A 20,244-nucleotide genomic window follows, 5' to 3' on the forward strand; every position below is an offset into this window, starting at 1 on the left:
CGAAACAAAAGAAGAGAGTTGCGCGCAGTATCGCTATTTTGTCGAATGAGGTGAAGAAGTTGTGGGAACCATCAGCTTTGTTAGTTGGTGATGTAAAGGCGCTGGTGTTGTGGTGTGTTATGTTGTATTGTGTGGTGAAATTTGAGTGTGGTGTTCTCAGGCGTGGTGTGTTGTAATAAGGCGCGTCAGTTAGGCGCGAGTAAAGGGATTTTTTCTTTGTTTTCGGTTTATTATTTGAATTGTTTATTTATAATTTCGTTATTATTGGCTTGTTAAGGTTAGCGACTCCGCGCCTGATTCAGGTGTGTCCAGAATGGGTGTTCCTTTGAGAACATGCCCCGGGGTTAGGGCTGTGAAATCGGATTATCTTGCGAAAGTACAGTTATTGGCCGTGAATTGGGAACGGCTTCCTTTCGAGTTTGTAATGTAGTAAATTCGTCATAGACTTGTAAACTACTATTTTTTTGACCAGAGATTTGAAGCTTTTACAACTGATTCCCATAAACCACCCATAAAAGGCGCGCTTAGATAGATGCAATAAGAGCGACCTTTGCTTTTTGTAAGTCTAGGTGCGTCGCTTTATCACATTGGGAGTATGGTGATCCCCTACCTTTTTTTGTGTAGTTCCATAAGTTTGAAAATTCATTAAACTACTCTGAGGGGCTCAGGGGAACGATATAAACTTTCACGGATGTTAGTATAATCCAATATTGTGCACTGTGTCGGTTTTTTAGGACTATTATGTCGCGCATGGGCGAGTGTACATGCGGTTGAGTAACATACATACCTATACATGTTTGATGTACACGGTGGTCTTTCTATTCAGGCTAGAGCAATTTCAAAATTGGAGTAGCGAGATAAATTTTGCCATGTTGAAATGCGTGTAGTGCATTGCAGTGCAGTGGGTAGCGATTTGGCAATACCACATAGCTGAAGTCGTATTGGTGCACAATATGAATTTTCAAAGGCGTCGCCGAACAATGTGGTTTGAATTGGTATTGTGGGAACAATTCGCCCAACGTGGTATTTATATCAGCGAAATTGCAGTTAAATTGTTTGCGAACTGAGATCAGTTTTCTAAAGGAAGATGTTTCGCTGGTTCGTCCTAGTTGGTTCCGTCTAGCCATATTTTTTGAATCACGATTTTTATCATTGCTGGCGAAAGCCATCTTGCGGCGTCGAAGGTTTGCCACAGAGGATAAAATTTGCCTCTTTGTTATTGGGGATAACGCGGATATTAATTCAGTTGGATATTAAAACTAGCCAGATATCGCATTTCATTGGATCCACAGTGTTTTTGTTGTACTGTCCTTTTCAAATTTAAGGAAATTAGTGTACAAAAAATTATCTCTTGGAATATTTATTAATATCTTTGGGTGATATGTTTGGATTACATACATTGGTGTTTAGAACATCGGGGTTGTCAGAGGAAACTCTGACTTTGTTTTTTGTGCCAACATGTGAAGTGTTGGAAAGTTGTTGCTTTCGTGGTAGTCGTACGACGTACCGGCAATTATCTGATCGAGTAGTTGTGGTTTTGTAGTCTTCACAATACTGTCTTCGTGGGTTGTAACTGATCTGGGGGAGAGTTCTTTTAACTCCCAAAATTTCTTTAGTTGTGAATTGAGGTATTCATTTGAGTTGTCATGGTGGTAACTGGTTCCGTAACTAGTCCACTTAGGATCCAACCAAAAATAGTATTTTATGCCAGATGTGTGTTTGAAATTTTCTCAATACCTTCGATTATTATCTGTGAGATCGCTGCCTAATAGAAGATCTATTTGAGCGGGGTTTTTGCAGTTGAGATCTGCTAGCTTTAGGTGTGAAACCTTTTGCCAATGCTTGCTATTTATGTGATAGCTCGGAAGCATATTTGTTAGTTGCGGTAAGACAACAGCTTCTGCTTGAATACGCTTATCCGCTTTGGGAGAGATTAGGGTAATGGGGCGGATTTTGTTTGAGTTTTGGACTACTCTCCCGTCCATTCCCGTAATTTTAACGATTGTTTTGTCAGCAGTTGTAGCCTATTTTGTCCCCTAAACGCTATGAAGGATCGTTGAGATCCTTAGTCTATTAAAGCTCTCAGTTTGTAGAGTTCTCCTCGATGTTCGATGGAAGTGACTTCTGTGGGCGTTGAAATTTGTGTGGCTTGGAGTAGCATGGTGTCTCTTGGCAATTTTTAAGATTTTGTTTTTTGGGAGTTGTTGCTAGAACTAAACGCGTAGTTTTTTTTTGTATAAGCGCTTCTGTGAGATAGGAAATATGATATAATAAAGCATTGAGTGGTGTCTTTTGTGACAATATAAGCAATTTAATTTGCTTTTGAAGTTTTTATAGGTATGCGCATCTGACAAGCAAGATTTTAGTTGATGCCCTTTTGTGCATAGTTCGCATGACGTATGCTTTTTTCTGTTTGGATGTGAACGATTGCGTTTTGTAAAAGTTTCTGTTTATATTGTTGTTGCTTCTAGCTTGGGGTCTGTTGAAGCTTCTATTGTTGTTGAAGCTTATATGTCTGTGGGAACATTTTGTGTCGATAGAACTGACAAACAATTAAAAACAGTCGATAGTACAATAGTTTAATAAATTCTCCATTATTTCTTTTTGAATTTTAGGCAAATTTATTAGTGTCGTGTAGCGCCTGTTCTACCTTTCGTTTTGTGTCGGAGGTAATACAATTTTTGCGCTTTTGATAATTTTGGATGGTTGATGTATATGGCTGTAAACATGTTCCGGAAGGACGGCCACCTGCGACCACCTCGAGATGGATGCCTGAACTTGCCTCTTGACTTTGAATTTGTGGCAGCTCTACTCTCGGATGTGGAGTTGGTGCTATATCTTTTATTAGCTTTAATTGATCGGAGATCATAGCTTTTGTAGCTTCATACTGGTCTAAGCAGTTTTCGTACTTGGCGAACGCCGAGGTTTCAAAATCATGTAGTGGATCTGATGACTCAGTTTCTACTAAGATGTCATGTGCCGCTTAGAGACGAGTCCAAAAATGGTAAGATTTTGCTCTTTTATTTCTAATAACAATTTAGAGTTGTGTCGAATCGGTGAAGATAAAAATTGTAATTTGGTGAAAAAAAAATCTTTGCCTTTAATTTGCTTTGTAGCAAAATGTCTTCCGCGTGTAGCTTCTTCAGGTGTATTTTGATTTTTATCAATATTCATCATTTTGTAGTAATAAATAGTTAAAATATTTGAATACTCTTTTCGAGTTTTTTATTTATATTTTATTGGTAAAAACGTTAATTAATATAGTTTCGTATTAGTTGCAATATTATTATTTTTTGTTTTTTTTTTTATAAAACCGCACTTTTAATGTATTATATTAATACTTTGTATGTCCTTATGTTAAAGAATGTAGGTACACACTAATGTATGGACTTGTATGTACATCCGTATTTATGTTTATGAAATTGAGAGCTCGCTGAAGAGATAAATGCGCTTTGTACATAAATATGCACGAATTGTTAGATTATGTTACTTTGGACTCTAGGAATTCTTCGCCCAATCCTTTCATCCCTATTAGATTCCTCTAACCTATTGATTCCATATGATGTTTTCTATCGATTCAATATTACAATTTATATTTCTTTTATTTTTTTGCCGGTGTTAATTTCTCATTTTTGAATAACTGTTATATTTTTTCGACGTTTGTCTTCAGTGTTGCTCTTTTTTACAAAAAATATTCGAACAACAATGCGAATACGACAGTTTTGTTCATCTAACGGTTGTTTGTTTCACCTAAAACTAATCAAGTTACATATAGGGTTATGTACATATATACCTATACATAATCAGCATGAAGAGACGAGTTAAAATCCGGGTGACTGAAACTACTAAAAGCGCGACAAATCAAGCTCTAAACTCGCCAGAGACATTAAATTTTATGTCTGGGATGGTATGAGATGACTTTAAATGAACCGCGTTCAAAATTAGACAGTGGGCGCGGCACCGTCTACTTTTAGGTGAAAACCAATATCTTGGGATCTGCTTAACTGATTTCAATCAAATTCCAAATATAACATTCTTCTCATATTTCTAAGTTATAGTGCGAAAATAATGGGCGAAATCTGATTACAACCACGCCTACTTCCCATATAACACCATTTTAAATACATCTGATTCTTTCACTTTCAATGCAAATCAAGCAAAATACTTGTATATAAAGAAATCTCAAACGATTATACCGTTTGACTTTGCGAGAGTATAAAATATTCGGATGCATCCGAACTTAGCTCTTCCTTACTTGTTTTATCTATTTTTAAAATATTCCTTAATATAAAAAATAATAAAACAAAAAACAGTGTTTTTTAAAGCAATACTTTATTTCGTTTGTAGCTTGATGAGTTTTACGATGTTCAAAACAACACCAAAAATGCACAAAAACTAAATCACCCTTAAAATTAAAGCAAAAAAAAAATTTGGCAATTACGCAAAAGAATATTTTGCTTAACATTGTTTTGTAGCATTTAATTTAGAAGCGATATATAAAATAAATAAGTGACGTAGTAAACATGGGTCGTAAAAATAATAAAGTGTCTGGGCAAGCTAGTCTGACTAGACTAGTTGATAGTCCACTATTCATTATATTATAAAAAATGGAAAGATAAGTAGTCGGTTAAAATTCATCCAAGGTGTGGTTCCCCTAAGGTCTTTTCTAAAACAGACGAACGTTGGTTGGTTCACCAGGTCAAAAAAGAACCAAAAACAAATGCCACGGTTCTCTCCAAAAGTGTCAAAGAAAACCTAAATATAGATGTGACACCTCAAACCATTCGAAATTATTTGAAAATCAATGACTACAGAAAAAGAGTTGCGTGCAAAAAGCCACATATCTCTAAAAAAAAAACAGATTGGAAAGCTTTGTAAAAACGTACATAAACAAGCTGAATTTTGAAGTAATGTGTTCTTCGCATATGAGAGCAAATTTAATATTTTTGGATGTGATAGCAAAGTACAGGGAACCCAATACAGAGCTGAAAGAGGGAAGTACTGTGGCGATTGTGAAATACGGAGGTGGAGGCTTTATGATTTAAGGGTGAATGGTGCAGCAGGAGATGATAAAATGGAACCAATTCACCAAATCATGGACCACATGCAATATATAGGCATTTTGAAGAGAAACTTGCGAACGAGTGCAAAAAATCTCTGATTCGGAGCGACTTTCCAGTTTTACCAAGATAACGACATGAAGCATTCCGCATTATATACCAAGCTTTGGCTTTTATACAATTGCCCTGGAGTAATTAAAACTCCTGCTCAACGTCCAGATCTAAATCCCATAGAGCATCTATGGGATCATTTAGAAAGTAGACTGAGACACCGCCATTTTACGAGTAAAACCCAAATGGAACAGATACTAATGGAAGAATGGTACAGTACAGGTACATCCATAACAAAAAAATTGGTTATTAGTTTATATTAAGGAATGTTTCCAAAAAAAATAAAAAATTTAGTTAAATTTTAAAGCTGTACTAAGAAAATGTCAAACCAGTAAGGAAGCGCTAAGTTCGGATGTAACCGAACATTTTATACGCACTTTTTTATATGTAAGTTATAAAGCTGAAAGTGGGTAAAATATTTCCAAGTGATGACAAAACTTTATATCAAACAAGAAAGGAAGCCTAAGTTCGGGTGTAACCGAACATTTTATACTCTCACATCGTGCAACACTGAAAGTCGGGGAAATACCTTCAGGTTTTGGCAAAACTGAATATTAAAGAATGTTGCAAAAGAATTCAACATTCATTATTCGACAAAATCGTGAATGGATTACAATCAAATTTGGAATTATACTAAGTTATAATCGTGAATGGATAACAATCAAAGTTAGGATTTTATTAAGTTATATTATAGGTTAAAGACTCACTTAGAGTTATTGCTAAATTTTAATTCGCGGCAGCTCGAATTATTTTCATATCATTTTATGAGATATGTATATGTGATATAAACTCAACTATATATGCAAATTTTAGTATTGAGTTGATCTGGAAAACGTCAACTAGAGGATCGGAGATCATTATATTAGGGACATGAGGTTTAGACCAAGGTATCAACCAACTCAATTCATATTCTGCGTTAACCCATTAACATAATTTTATAATTTTGAAGAAAATTTTTCCATTTATTTTCACTAAAATGCATTTTGACCAACCCAAACAGTTTAAAGTCAACCGCAAAGTCGGAAATCATTATAAAAGGTATATTGAGGGCATTAACCTTTGACATTGCTCGAGAACATATTTTCAAGCAATTTTATAAATATACTAGAAGACCCCGGCCACGCCTCGCTGTGGCTAAGGTATAATTAAATTATAATGAGTAAGCAGTTTAATTTAGTAAAATGTTATTATTGAAACTAATTTCAGCATTTTTTTCTGTCCATATAACTCGATTACCGAGCCAGTTATGATTTAAATAACTATTTTGTGCACCTGGGAAAATACGGGCAATTAATTAATTTTGTCCGTGTACAATAGTGCAGAAATTGGCTGGAAGTTTAGGGCATTTCGTATTTGGTTGCAGTTAGTATATGAAATCTAACTCATAGTATACTTATTTTATTATTATTAAATTTTAATGTAAGTTAAAATGAAATCATCACTGGTATTATTAATATTAACGTCAAAGTCGGTACATTTAATTGTGGCGAGTAATTTTCAAAAATTAGTAAATTAGTGCGATAAAATTTGATTAGAGAACCACATTTCCGAACAAACGATTATCTTTCAATATAGTCTATGGCTGTGAATGACATTCGTTACGCGCATTTTTTAAAATATGCAAAATTAAATATATTTTTTCAATCTTTCTGAGACATTTTCTTAATATTTTTTCCCGTAAGAAATTAGAAAACTACAAAAAAAAAAACAGCCAAATCGGTCTAGCCGTTCTCAAGTTATGGCGTGACAACGGGACAACATTTTTATATTATATATAAATATATAACTAACACACTGATGGACAAAATAGGCAAAAAATATGTGAGAGTAATGAAAATCATTAAGTGTAGTATATGGCAGTTTGTTTAATTCGTGGACCAATTTCACATATTTTCGTCATTAAACTATAGTACCATTTATGCGAAATTACATGTTCAGTTAATTTTTCTAAGGAATCTTACAGGACCAATATAAATATTTTTCATACCCTTAAGTGATAAGGGTTGTTCACCTTAAAATTTAATTTTTGGACGAAATTTTTGGTTTTTATTTTTTTGTTTATGTATCAAGTGTAGTAACGTTTACAATTATCATATTGCTATCTCAGTGTAACTCACATATTAACTATTAATTTTTACTATTTTATTCATAACAATAAAATTATTAATTTTAAGTGCGGTTAGTTAATCCAGTTTTAGTTAAAGTTAATCAAGTTTTAGTTAAACAAGTGAGCCTTAAAAGTACTCAACACATGTCACAAACCACGGATTTTGAGTTGTAACTATACTTTTTTTATATATAATATTAGAAAACAAAATAATTTTTTTTCTAATTTTTTTCATGGTCTTTTTTTTTAATAAAACTAATATTTTCGTTATAATCCAGGTCGTAATTATAACTATAACGTTTTTCATCATTAATTCTATTTATAAGTGTTTTGTACAGTGAGCAATGCCTAGAAAACGCAAAGGGGCTGATTTGAGCCGTAATACAAGTAGGTCAAGAAGTATTAGAAACAAAAGATCCCAAAGAATCGAAGAACAAATCCAGCAACAAAATGCTGACGCACGTGTGAGCGTCAATTGCGTCAAGAACAATCAGAAGATACACAAGCTGAGCGCAATGAAGTTATAAGATTAGAACAACGACAATCACGACGTTTTACGGCTAATAGACGCAGCACAAATGACCAACAACGGCAACAGGTACATCGTGCAATTATATGTGATTCATTTTTGCGTCTAACATTCCAGTATGAGCCAGATATTAAATATTATGCTCATTCAAAAGTGGTAATTGGTGCTATGGATAAGGAATGTTCGCATTGTCATGCTCTTAAATTCAAAAATGCGCCACATGGAATGTATTGTGCGTCAGGAAAAGTGCAACTAAATAAAATTGAAACACCCCCAGAACCACTGAACAGTTCACTTATCGGCACGGATCCAGATTCTAACGTATTTAGTCCAGTCATTATAGTAAGTTCACCTCGGAATTCAGATACCCAGCTGTAAGTCTGTAAATACTTGTATATTGACACCCTAAAAGTTGTCTCAAAACCTACATATGGTAGGGTGTACGCAACTATTAAATTTCAAGGTCAAAGGTCACAAAAATCGGTTTTTTGCGCTTTTTTTGTAAATATCTCATTTCCTATGGGTTTTTTGCTATTGGTATTTATTATCAATATTGTAGAATACAAAATTCTCTACAAATTTTGTTTCAAAATTTTTTTCATACGGTGAACCGTTTTCGAGATAGAGGGCTTAAAACGCGCGGTCACAGCATCACTTCAGGTCAACCGGTGCCTCCGATCAAAAACGCGCCTTATATAGTTGATGAACTATCGATAAATCAATGATTATAAATATTTGTCAATTTTTATTAACTATTATATTATATTTTATCATTTTTTCCTAACCTATCCACTTTTTATTCAGTATTAATTTATTTAACAACACTTACCTGCCCATGAAATTGCAGAATTGTTAATGAAAATATAGGAATTATATTTGAATTTAAACCTTATTAATATTAATAACTTCTTACATGATAAAAAAAGAATATAAAAAATATATTAAAAAATATCATTCAATACATTTATTTTTATTAAAAGTAAAAAAATTAAATAAAGGGTACAAAAACTACAATTTATAATTTTAATCATTTTTTTCCTCTTCATCGTCGTCTTCCGGCTGCTGGTAAATTTCAAACTGGTCTTCATTATCGTCTTCAACGACATGTGTTTCAAGTTCTTCCATGATTTCGGGGTCAAAAGTTCCATCTTCGTTAATGTCGCTCTGATATGGTAGAGCATTGAGACAAGCTTGCCCATTACATTGGCCACAAGCTAAAGAGCATTGCAAGCCCGCTTTCCTCCATCCGCATCGCGAACCACAACCACTCTTGCAGTTGCAGAAAATTCTATTTAGCAAATGTTCTGGAGCAGGTGGTAAAATTGTCATGATAGTCTCCAGAAAATCGTTTCGCATTGCCCAACCCCATACCTGGGGTTCCAAATCATGCCCTAACCAAGTTTGAACTTGATAATATACACGTTCGAAATGTTGATGAGCAGCTGCACTTGTTGGTGGAATATTTGAAAGCTGCACAGGTTTATTAAGTTTTGTAGACTTGACGTAATGCATATAACGAAGATGATCGAGACTTTTCACAGATTTCGGAGCATTATAGACTGCCAATAAGGTTTGAGTTCCACTCTCTAATAATCTCTGGGCCGAACAATTTTCTTCCTCAAATGCTGCAGCTAGTTCATCCAAATTGGTCAGTTTCTCAAAAACGTTTAAAAATGTTTTTTTTCCCTTTTTAAAAAGCGCAGAAGTTGTGTCACATCCACTTAATGCGTGCAGAAATAAAATATGTGCTTTGGAATGAGGATAATTATCAAAACTTTTAGTCGAGTATATCTCCGTTTTTACAATGCCTTTCCCAACTTTTTTAAAGAAAATTTCTTGTTCGTAAAACAGTGTACGCCCAATTAAAATGATGAGTAAATCAATATCTTGTCCTATTATTTACAAATTTACAGATTTTAAAGAAGATGCACTTAATTATTTTCTAATTAAAATGTCATTAGTGTTAATGGGAATATAATTATAGTAAGATTTAAGTTTTTCCCTTCATTATTTTTTAATTTTAGGAAACGGTGATCAGTATTATTGAATAGATAAAGATTTAAGGCATGAAGAAAATGATAAAATATAATATAATAGTTAATAAAAATTGACAAATATTTATAATCATTGATTTATCGATAGTTCATTAACTATATATGGCGCGTTTTTGATCGGGGGCACCGGTTGACCTGAAGTGATGCTGTGACCGCGCGCTCTAAGCCCTCTATCTCGAAAACGGTTCACCGTATGAAAAAAATTTTGAAACAAAATTTGTAGAGAATTTTGTATTCTACAATATTGATAATAAATACCAATAGCAAAAAACCCATAGGAAATGAGATATTTACAAAAAAAGCGCAAAATACCGATTTTTGTGACCTTTGACCTTGAAATTTAATAGTTGTGTAGGTTTTGAGACAACTTTTAGGGTGTCAATATACAAGTATTTACAGACTTACAGCTGGGTATCTGAATTCCTAGATTCTTACCTAATTTAAGCTTAAGTGACTGGACTAATTCTTGAAGTCAATTCGAACATTCAATACATGCTTTCAAATGACATCGTTTGGAGCAATAGAAATAGTTGGAAGTACTAATGTATAGTGGATCATTAGCAAAATCAGAAGCCAAGTTTATCATAAAAATAGGATCATTGCTGCCAATGCAAAACGAACCACATACATTATTACGAATCTACTTCATGGGTGGCGAGGATTCAGGAAGCGCACTTGCCAATCGCGTGAATGCACGTTGTGACTATAATAACATTGATTTAGGCGCATCGTCAGCGACATGGACGCTCTATTGAACGAGCACAATGAATTGTTGAGAATATTCAAATCAAACATGCAGTGTTAGTGTTACTTTCGTAATTAATAAGTGGTATGTAATTTTATTACATTTTAAACTATAGTAACTTAAAAATAATATTGTTTGGCGTATGTTATTTTTATATTCTCTTATCGTTCATAGCGCTCCATGCCTATTTCACGCATATACCACATATTTACACTCTTATAATAAGTAAGTTACTTTTTGTCTATACTATTGTAGAATTTATCTAGAAACTAGAAATAATTTATATGGCAAAAGAATGTTTTCCGGGTCAACTAGTATATATATATAATTCTATATCGGCTATTTTTAGGTGATACAAACAACCGTTCAGTGAAAGAAACTATTATACTCTGTAGCAGCATGTTGCAAGAGTATAAAAGTATTGCTAAAGAATTTAACATTCATTATTCGATGAAATACTGAATTGATTACAATCAATTTTGGTATTTTATTAAGTTATATTATTGGTCATGGACTCACCTAGTTTCATTGCTAATTTTATTTCGCGTTAACTTAAATTAAATTAAAATCATGTGATATACTTGTATGAGACATGAACAGAAGAGGCTAAATTTAATATTATATATTAAGATAATGTGGAAAATGTCAACCAGAGGATGGGAAGTCAATATATTGGGTATTTAGCGCTAAATCATTAATATAATTTTATAATATTTAAGAAAACTTGTTCACTCAATTTCATTAAAATATTACACATTTTGACCAACCTAAATGGTTTATAGTCAGCTGGAAAATTGAAAATAACTATACAGGGCATATTGGCGGCAGAGAGAGGTCAGCGCTTATTATATTAACCTTTAACATTGTTAAGGTTTACTCGACATATTTTCAAACAATTTTATAAATAAATAACTCCCGCGCTGACCGACTTCATCGGCATAAGGTTTGTAAAAATAGAAAAATCATTTTATGTACATATGGAGACAAGGGTAGTATTGATTTATAATTTAACTTCTCTGTTTTTGGCATTACTACATACTGCTAACGGAAAAAGTACTCTCATACATCATCTTGCATTCAGGTACTTCACATACCATCACTAATATGTAAGTAGTAAAGTCAACCGGATATTTGAAAGACACACAGTACGATTAGGCACGGCCGATTTGCGATAGTTCGAAAATCTTTCTATTAAGTATATGGGGGCTAAGAGTTGGGTCAATACTTCAAATATTCAATCCATTTGACATACAGACATAATATTATCAGGAAAGAATCTGTAAATTTCAATTATATATGTCATATATTGAAAAAGTCAACCGTGGACACTGGGGTTCACATCTTCGGTCTATGGAGGCTTGAATAGTTATCGCCCGATTTTGACAGTTTTTAGACTTGAAATGGCGTATCTTCGAGGCAATCTTTTTGCAAAGTTTTATTTCAATATACTCATTAGTGCTTGTTTTGTCAAAAAAACAGACAGAATTTTAATTCGTGTTATATGGGATGTAAGCGTGGCTGTTATCCCTTAGCTCTGTAACATAGGCATGCGAGCATAATATAACTTACCAAATTTGGTTGAAATCGGTCCGATATATGAGTTTTCACCTGAAGATGGGCGGTGCCACGCCCACTGTCCAATTTTTGTATTGGCTCCTACATAGCTTAATTGTACCATCCTATGTGTAAAATTCAAAGTCTCTGACTTGTTTATTTAATGAGTTATCGCACTATTAATAGTTTAAATCAAAACCGTTTTATGGAGAGTGTGCGAGGTTATTACCCAATGTCACCCATTTTCACACTGTCGATAGGTAACCCCCTAAAAAAGATTTATTTTGAGTAAATTTGGTTATTATAGCTTTAGTGATTTATTAGATAAGCGCAAAAAACCTATTAGAAGGCGGGGCCACCCCCACTTTAAAGAATTTTGTTCAACTTCGTTATACCAAATAACAGACTTGAACCTTATTTTCCGGCTAAGTTGTGGCAATTTATTGGTTTTCGATTAATGGCGTTTTGTGGGCGTGGAAGTGGCAATTCGACTCAAGTTACAGCTTGCACAGACGTATGGACAGACAGACACTCACCTGGATTTCAACTCGTCTCTTCATCCTGAGCATTTATGTATATATGTATGACCTTATATCTAACTCGGTTAGTTTGAGTTGATACAAAGAACCGTTAGGGGAACAAAACTATTATAGTATACTCTGTAGCAGCATATGGCAAAGTATAGCGGTCGTAGCTGAGGGTGTACACGAAGACCGTGGAGAGTCGATTTGGCGCCGTTCACAGCAACTCGGACTGACGTATGAAACGACTTGACGCATTTTACGTCGAGATCTTAAATTGAAAACGTATAAAATACAGCTTGTGTAAGAACTGAAGCCGCTCGACCTTCCTAAGCGACATCGCTTCGCTCTATGGGCTCTTAAAAATCCGATCCGATGTTCTCGCCGCAATTAGGACGAAAAACAACCTGAAGAGATTCAAAAGCTGCCATTTCATTGACGACGATTTGGTTGATGCCAATGAGAACGTAACCGTCAATAGTGACCGTTATCGCGCCGTGATAAACGACTATTTTATGCCTGAAATTGACTGCTTTGATTCAGACTTTGGAGGAAAACATCACGCGTTTCATTCGCCAGTTACCGTCGAAATGTTCGAACGAGTCATCGAAAATTGGACTAAACGGATAGACCATCTGGGACGTAACCGTGGCCAACATTAGAAAGAGATAATCTTTAAACAATAAATGCCAAAGAATGTTCTTTGGAATGATAATAAACATTTCCCAATAAATTTGAATTTTCTGTCCTTTTTTTAAAGTATTCTGCAAACATCTGCTTTATATTTTTTTATTGAGACAAAATTTTATAAATAAAGTTTCACCAAATCTTGCTTAATCTTGCCAAAATAGTCATGCTACAATCCAGAACAATTACTAGTTACCACTGAGTAGTATTTCAAAAAGCGATTTCGTATTTGTTTTAAAAAACTTGTAGCTTCTTAAGGAATAATTTGATTTCATTTGAGTAATTTATCTACTCGATGGTGAATGTTAGCGAGGAATTAATGCATTTATTTCGATTTAGTGGCAGGTAATTTGCTATTTCCTTCATTGAGCATATCAATTAAAGGTTTCGCTTTGAGAAACATCTATAATACCTTGCCAAGACTAAAAAAGGCCAAAGTCCACAAATTGTGGTTGTTTGTTTATTGTTTTTTTTTTAAACTGACTATTTTTCGAACGAATTTAAGCGTATATAGTAATCCCACCTCTTTCTTCTTCTCTTTCACCTCTGAAACTTTAAACACGGTTTTTCTTAAAACTTCTTTTTTCCATTTGTCGAGGCAAAAAACTTTCTGACTTTTAGCGTTACTACGTTTTTTTATATTGTTCCAGAACGACAATTGAGGATGCTAAATTTCTCGCTGCTGCGCGCTTTAAAAAAGCAGAGAAGGAGACATCGCACGATTTGTTTATTATAGTCAACAAAATTAATCGAAAACAATAATTTTTCATCAGCTTGAGGTTCAAACTTGATATGTGTTTCATTAGTTTTATGAATAAATGTTTATATCACGCAAAAAAAAATTAATTTATCTGCCCATGACTTTATACCCGCTACAGTACTTTCGTAACATGTTGACACAGACAGTATAATAGTAAAAAAATCCGCCTGACAAGAATTTGATTCCGATCGTTCAGTTTGTATGGCAGCTATAAGCCACAGTGGTCTAATATCGGTGGTTTCTTCTTGGGGAGAAGAGAATGTGTCCAATCATTGCATTTCAGATCGATATCCAAAACCTGAGGGATTAGTTCACGGATATACCGACAGACGGACATGGCTAAATCGATTCAGCTCATCATGTTGATCATCATATATAATATATATTTTATAGGGTTTCCGACGTTTTCTTCTGAGTGCTACAAACTTCGTGGCAAACTTAATATACCCTGTTTATACCTATATACTCAAAGTAATTAAAGTTACATTTTATTGAATTTTAATTAATTTTGTATTTTATTTGGCACACCGGCAAACTCAACGTCGAGTACCCCGACATTTTGGTCCTTCGAGCCGGATCCGTTCCCGATAAAATAAAACCCACCCAATTAAACACCGTTTATATATTATACATTCACCCACCCAATCAATCATCGTTTGGATCATCAGAAGATACTTATATATTCACGCACCCAATCAACCACAAACTTGGATTTACAAAAGTAACAAGGATTTCATACGTGGAAAAAATTGTGAGTACATAAACCCAAATTTTTAAAAAATATAATATAAGTGCAATACGGAATAAAAGTGCAAAGTGAAAACAAATATATATAATAAAATAAATCTTGTGCTTAACAGGTATTAAGTACAAAGTATTTGCGAATTTGTTATTGCCATATTCCGTTTAGCACATTGCTCATAATACATACCTAAGTACGTACTTACAAAATATAATATATATTTTTTGAGAGCTAAGTAGCATTTCTCTTGGTACCAATTCGTACATACACTTATACATATACATATATATATTCAAATTACTCATAAGTAGTACGTACTTACAATATAATATAAAATTTTTGAGAGCCAAGCAGCGTTACTCTTGGTACCTATTCGTACATACACGTATATATATATATATATTCAAATTGCATTACCCGCTCTGTTAAATATTCATTGCTAGTGCATTGCGAGCAAGCCAAAACCCTGTAGAAAAAAATTCAAAAGGCCTAGTAGGAAATTTTTCGTTCATCGGAATTTTAAATATTGTGCATATATAAGACACACACAAAAAAAAATAACCCTCTTACAGTCCACTGAAAATAAAACTCAAGACCCACACAACTCAAGTAGGAAGCAGGTTTTGCTAGGTACTGCCATAATGCAAGTTTCTTACAAAGGGTAATTATATACAGCTCGAATACTAATCGACTCTGGGTCAGAAGCTATGTTCATTTCCGAGAAGTTCCACAGAAAATTGAACATACCCACATTCAAGAAAAACGCACAAGTGACCGGATTGAACAACACTGTCTCCGCAACAGCTACCAAAACTTGCGAACTCACCCTTCGTTCACCAACAAAAAGGGAATTTAAGATAACAACCCACGCGTTTATCTTACAAACTTTAACCGATAACTTACCCACTCACTCACTTGATAGAATAATTTCTAATAAAGAATTCGGTTTTAGCTTAGCTGACCCTCACTTCTATTAACCCAGACCTGTCGATATCCTTATCGGAAGTGATCTGTAGCCACAAATAATTCTCAGTGGCGTACAGAGAAATGTACTCGGATCATTATTAGCCCAAGAAACAGAATTCGGTTGGATTCTCTTCGGACCCACACCTGAAAAACACATGTTACCCTCAATATTGTCATTTTTCAATAAGACGACCCCAGACAAGTTGCTCACACAATTTTGGGAAGTCGAAGAAGTTCCGAAAAAGCCTCTACCCTCAACTTCGGATATACTGTGTGAGCAAAATTATTAAAAAACAACCCGAAGACACTCAACTAGGCGCTACGTGGTAACATTACCCTTTAAAACCCCAGAAAAAATAGACTTGGGCAACTCAAGACATATAGCTTTAGCTCAGTTTCTAAGAAATGAAAAATCCCTATCTAGAAAACCTGAAATAAAAACAGAATACGACAAGGCCATCAACGAGTACCTGGAACTCGGTCATATAACCAAAATAGAATATGACCCCGCAGAGAATACAAAAATATACTATCTACCACATCACGCAGTCATCAAACTCGATCGCTTAACGACCCAACTGCGAGGGGTATTTAACGCATCATGCCACACGTCAAATATCCTTGTGGTAAAGTGGCGTATGTTTCGAATCGTATTCAATGCAGATATTCAAAAATGTATCGTCAAATACTTGTTGAAAGAAAAAACACCCCATTTCAAAGAATCTTATTTAGAAAATCGCCTAATGACCCCATAGAAGATTTTGAACTGCAAACTGTTACGTTTGGTATTAACTGTGCCCCATATTTAGCTATCCGTACCCTCCTCAAATTAGCGGATGATGTACAAGGAACCCACCCACTGGCAGCAGAGATACTTCGAAACGGAATGTACGTCGGTGATGTACTTGCAGAAGCACATGACTTAGCAACTGCGAAGATGGCACGAAACGAACTTACTTCATCTTTGGAGTCCGCAGGATTTACTCTACGCAAATGGACCTCAAAAGACCAAAAAGTCTTATCTGGAATCTCACAAGAACACCTGTTGGATACGAACTTACTCAGTTTACCGGAATCCAATAGCACAAAAACACTGGGGATCAGATGGAATGCAAAAAAATATGCATTTTTTTTTTCTCATCAACCCTATTCCCGATAAAACATCGTTTACTAAAAAAGAAGTGTTATCGATTGTAGCAAAATTGTTCGACCCAGCTGGTTGGCACAGTCCCGTTGTAGTCACAGCCAAAATAATAATGCAACAAATATGGCTCGATAAATCCGATTGGGATGAAAGTTTAAAACGCTTAACTCTACATCGCTGGAAAACCTTCATAAAGGATTACGAAACCATAAATCTGATTGAAATTCCTCAGACCCACTTTTAGACATCCGCGATCATCAATTTCCACGGATTCTCTGACGCATCAGAAAAAGCTTACGCAGCAAACCTATACATCAGTGTTTCTACAAACACAAACACCTGGTCAACTCTTTTGATATCCAAGACTCGTGTGTCCCCAATAAAAAGTATATCTTTGCCAAGGCTAGAACTTTGCGGAGCGGTTCTTCTGGCGAATCTAGTGGATGCGACCCTACCCCAATTAAACATTACTCAGTACCGCACTCACCTTTGGACGGATTTTACAATTGTCGTTTCTTGGCTAAGCAAACCCCCCTGCTCATGGACAACCTTTGTATCCCACCGAGTTGCCACAATTGCAGAAAAAGTTGGAACCGAAAATCCGAGTCACACCGAAAGCCAGGACAATCCGGCAGATCTGGGAAATGGTTAACAATGACCTCTGGTGGCACGGACCCCAATGGCTAAAACTCGACCCGAAACTTTGGCCAATTACCCGAAAAGCAATCGATACAACACTGGAACTGCGGCCAATCAAGACTTTCGTCAACACAACACAAGAGGAGCCATTCGAGTCAAAGCATATTTATTCAGATTCTGCTCGAATGCCTCACGCAACAGATCACAACAGCCACACACAACGTTGGAAATAACTCCAGACGAGTTTAAAACTACCCGCACGAAGTTAATTATTTTAACCCAAAGAAAGCTCTTCCAGGAGGAGTATTTTAGGAAGCTTTAACTCAAAAAACCAGCATACACAGAAAAAGTAACATTTTGACCCTAAAAACTTTAATCGATCTAAAAGGAATAATGCGAGTTAATGGCCGATTGAGCAATTCAGCCGCATTATCGTATAACGAGCGTCATCCGATTATACTACCCTATAGCAGTCGATTAATAAAACTACTCACCCAATTTACTCACTCAATTACCCTACATGGTGGCAACCAACTAGTTTACGACTCATGCGTACGGAACTTTGGATACCGAAGCTTAAAACGCTCATCAAGTCCATTATCCATCAGTGCAAAACTTGCGTATTACACCAGAAGAGAGAAACTACTCAAATAATGGCTGCTCTTCCAGCGGAACGTACCACCCTAACCCGCCCATTCGCAGCAACAGGAATCGACTTCGCCGGTCCTTATGACATAAAAAATTACACCGGCAGAGCGTGCTTGATCACAAAAGGTTATGTATGCGTATTTGTTTGTTTTGCAACCAAAGCAATACACCTGGAGGCAGCAAGCGATCTCACCACCCAATCATTCATGGCCGCATTCGCACGATTCTTTTCTAGGCGCGGATGTCCCGCCGATCTCTATTCTAACAATGGTACTAATTTCGTGGGAGCGTCTAAACTCTTAATCAAAGATCGATAAGAATTCATAAAATCACTAAAAACACAAGTAACAATAAGTGGAGCACACCTAAACATCAACTGGCACTTTAATTCTCCAGGGGCTCCACACATGGGTGGACTCTGGGAAGCAGGAGTGAAAAGTTTAAAGAGCCACTTAAAAAACGTGTCTCAGATCCAAAAATTCACTTTCGAAGAATTACCCACCCTTCTAACCCGAATCGAAAGCTGCTTAAATTCTCGACCTTTAAGCCCACTAAGTGAAGACCCCAGGAATATAGAACCTTTAACTCCAGGCCATTTCTTAATAGGTACCCCTTTATTAACCCCAGCAGAACCCAACTTAGAAGATACGCAGCTAAGCATCGCACATAGATGGCAAAAGTTAAAAATACTCCATCAACATCTGCAAACGATGGAAAGAAGAATATCTAAAAGAACTCCACAAACGGTATAAGTGGAAATACCCTCAACGCAATATAGAGGTCAATGATATGGTAGTTATACGCCAAGAAACTCTACCCCCAAATGAATGGAAACTTGGTCGCATCGAAAAAACCTATCTCGGTGCAGACAATAAGACCAGAGTAGTTAACATACGTACTTCTCAAGGAACAACTACCCGCCCAATAACCAAAATAGTCACCTTACCAAATAACTAATCTCATTTCTTTATAGTGACATGGCTCTTCAAAATAGCATCGAATCAATCTGCAGCCGACAGAGCAGCCCAGCCTTCGTCGTACGATCACTCAGCGTCACCCGAAGCATCACCCCACTCTCCGACAATGGGACTCTGGCTAGACGCTTACATCGCTTTAAAGCGACCCTCTCCCCCATTCGAGAAGAAACAGGAAGTACCCACCGCACGGCACGGCATACTATCACCCATTCATCAAAACGCACACATAAACACGTCGCTTGTGGATTGTGTAAAAAAGATCACCGGCTGGTGACATGTTCAAAATTTACTAAAATGAACATTCACGAAAAGTTTGACGCAGTAACTTAGTATAAGTCAACTGCCTTATGACGCAGGAATTACCGACCCGACCCTACAATCGTGATATAGGTGGCGAAATCTTTAAGAAATTCGACCACTTAGCCCTAGCCGACCCTATGTTCCACAAGGATGATAAAATCATGATGGAACTGGGAGTAGACATCTACCCAAGGACAATGAAACCCGGACTATTCAACCCAGACAACAGCACCGTGATCGCACAAAACACTGCACTCGGTTGGACTCTAACCGGTGCTTGTGCGATTTAAACCCTAAGTAACCACTCAACCCATTTTAAAACAATATTCATTAATCCAAAGCGAAATAGATCTAATAACTTTTTGAGGCGGCCGGGATGTTCATACCAAATGAACACATCCCTGCATTGTTCTCCAAACTCGTATAAATACGAATTAGAGGACAATGCAAAAAGCTGAACAGCACCAACATAGCTAATAATTCCAATTAGAACAAATCAGCAGGCAGGAGAAAACCACAACGCGGACGTACAAAAAAAAGGCGCGAACATCAGATCGCCCCAGGAGGACAACAACAACAACAGCAGCACCACCAAAATCTACGCGGGATTGTCAACCCACATCAGGTTATATTTGAATTTATAGTTAATTTATCTTATTTAAGTCTAACTTATAAATAACACATAAATTGAATTATACAT

At 35.7% G+C, this 20,244-nt stretch overlaps 2 protein-coding genes across 3 annotated transcripts in view; one reads left to right on the forward strand and one right to left on the reverse strand.

Moving 5' to 3' along the window:
- The window catches only part of lobo (lost boys), a 375,899-nt gene that overhangs the window by 345,540 nt on the left and 10,115 nt on the right, over positions 1–20,244 (reverse strand). The gene's annotated exons all lie outside the window — the stretch shown is intronic.
- Positions 18,168–19,518, forward strand: LOC138856996 (uncharacterized). The gene is made up of 3 exons (XM_070108255.1): positions 18,168–18,510; positions 18,613–18,873; positions 19,241–19,518. Exons 1-3 carry the CDS (start codon positions 18,168–18,170, stop codon positions 19,516–19,518), a joined length of 882 nt encoding a protein of 293 aa, XP_069964356.1.

Source organism: Bactrocera oleae, chromosome 2 (assembly GCF_042242935.1).
Source record: "Bactrocera oleae isolate idBacOlea1 chromosome 2, idBacOlea1, whole genome shotgun sequence".
Lineage (NCBI taxonomy): Eukaryota > Metazoa > Arthropoda > Insecta > Diptera > Tephritidae > Bactrocera > Bactrocera oleae.

What these genes read in the sequence shown, in the direction of transcription:
- LOC138856996 (XM_070108255.1), top strand. Translation starts at nt 18,168, where the DNA reads ATGCGTACGGAACTTTGGATACCGAAGCTTAAAACGCTCATCAAGTCC. An exon ending in ATTCTTTTCTAGGCGCGGAT is followed by an intron (nt 18,511 to 18,612) that starts GTCCCGCCGATC and finishes TAAAAACACAAG; the next exon opens with TAACAATAAGTGGAGCACAC. An exon ending in TCCAGGCCATTTCTTAATAG is followed by an intron (nt 18,874 to 19,240) that starts GTACCCCTTTAT and finishes ATTTCTTTATAG; the next exon opens with TGACATGGCTCTTCAAAATA.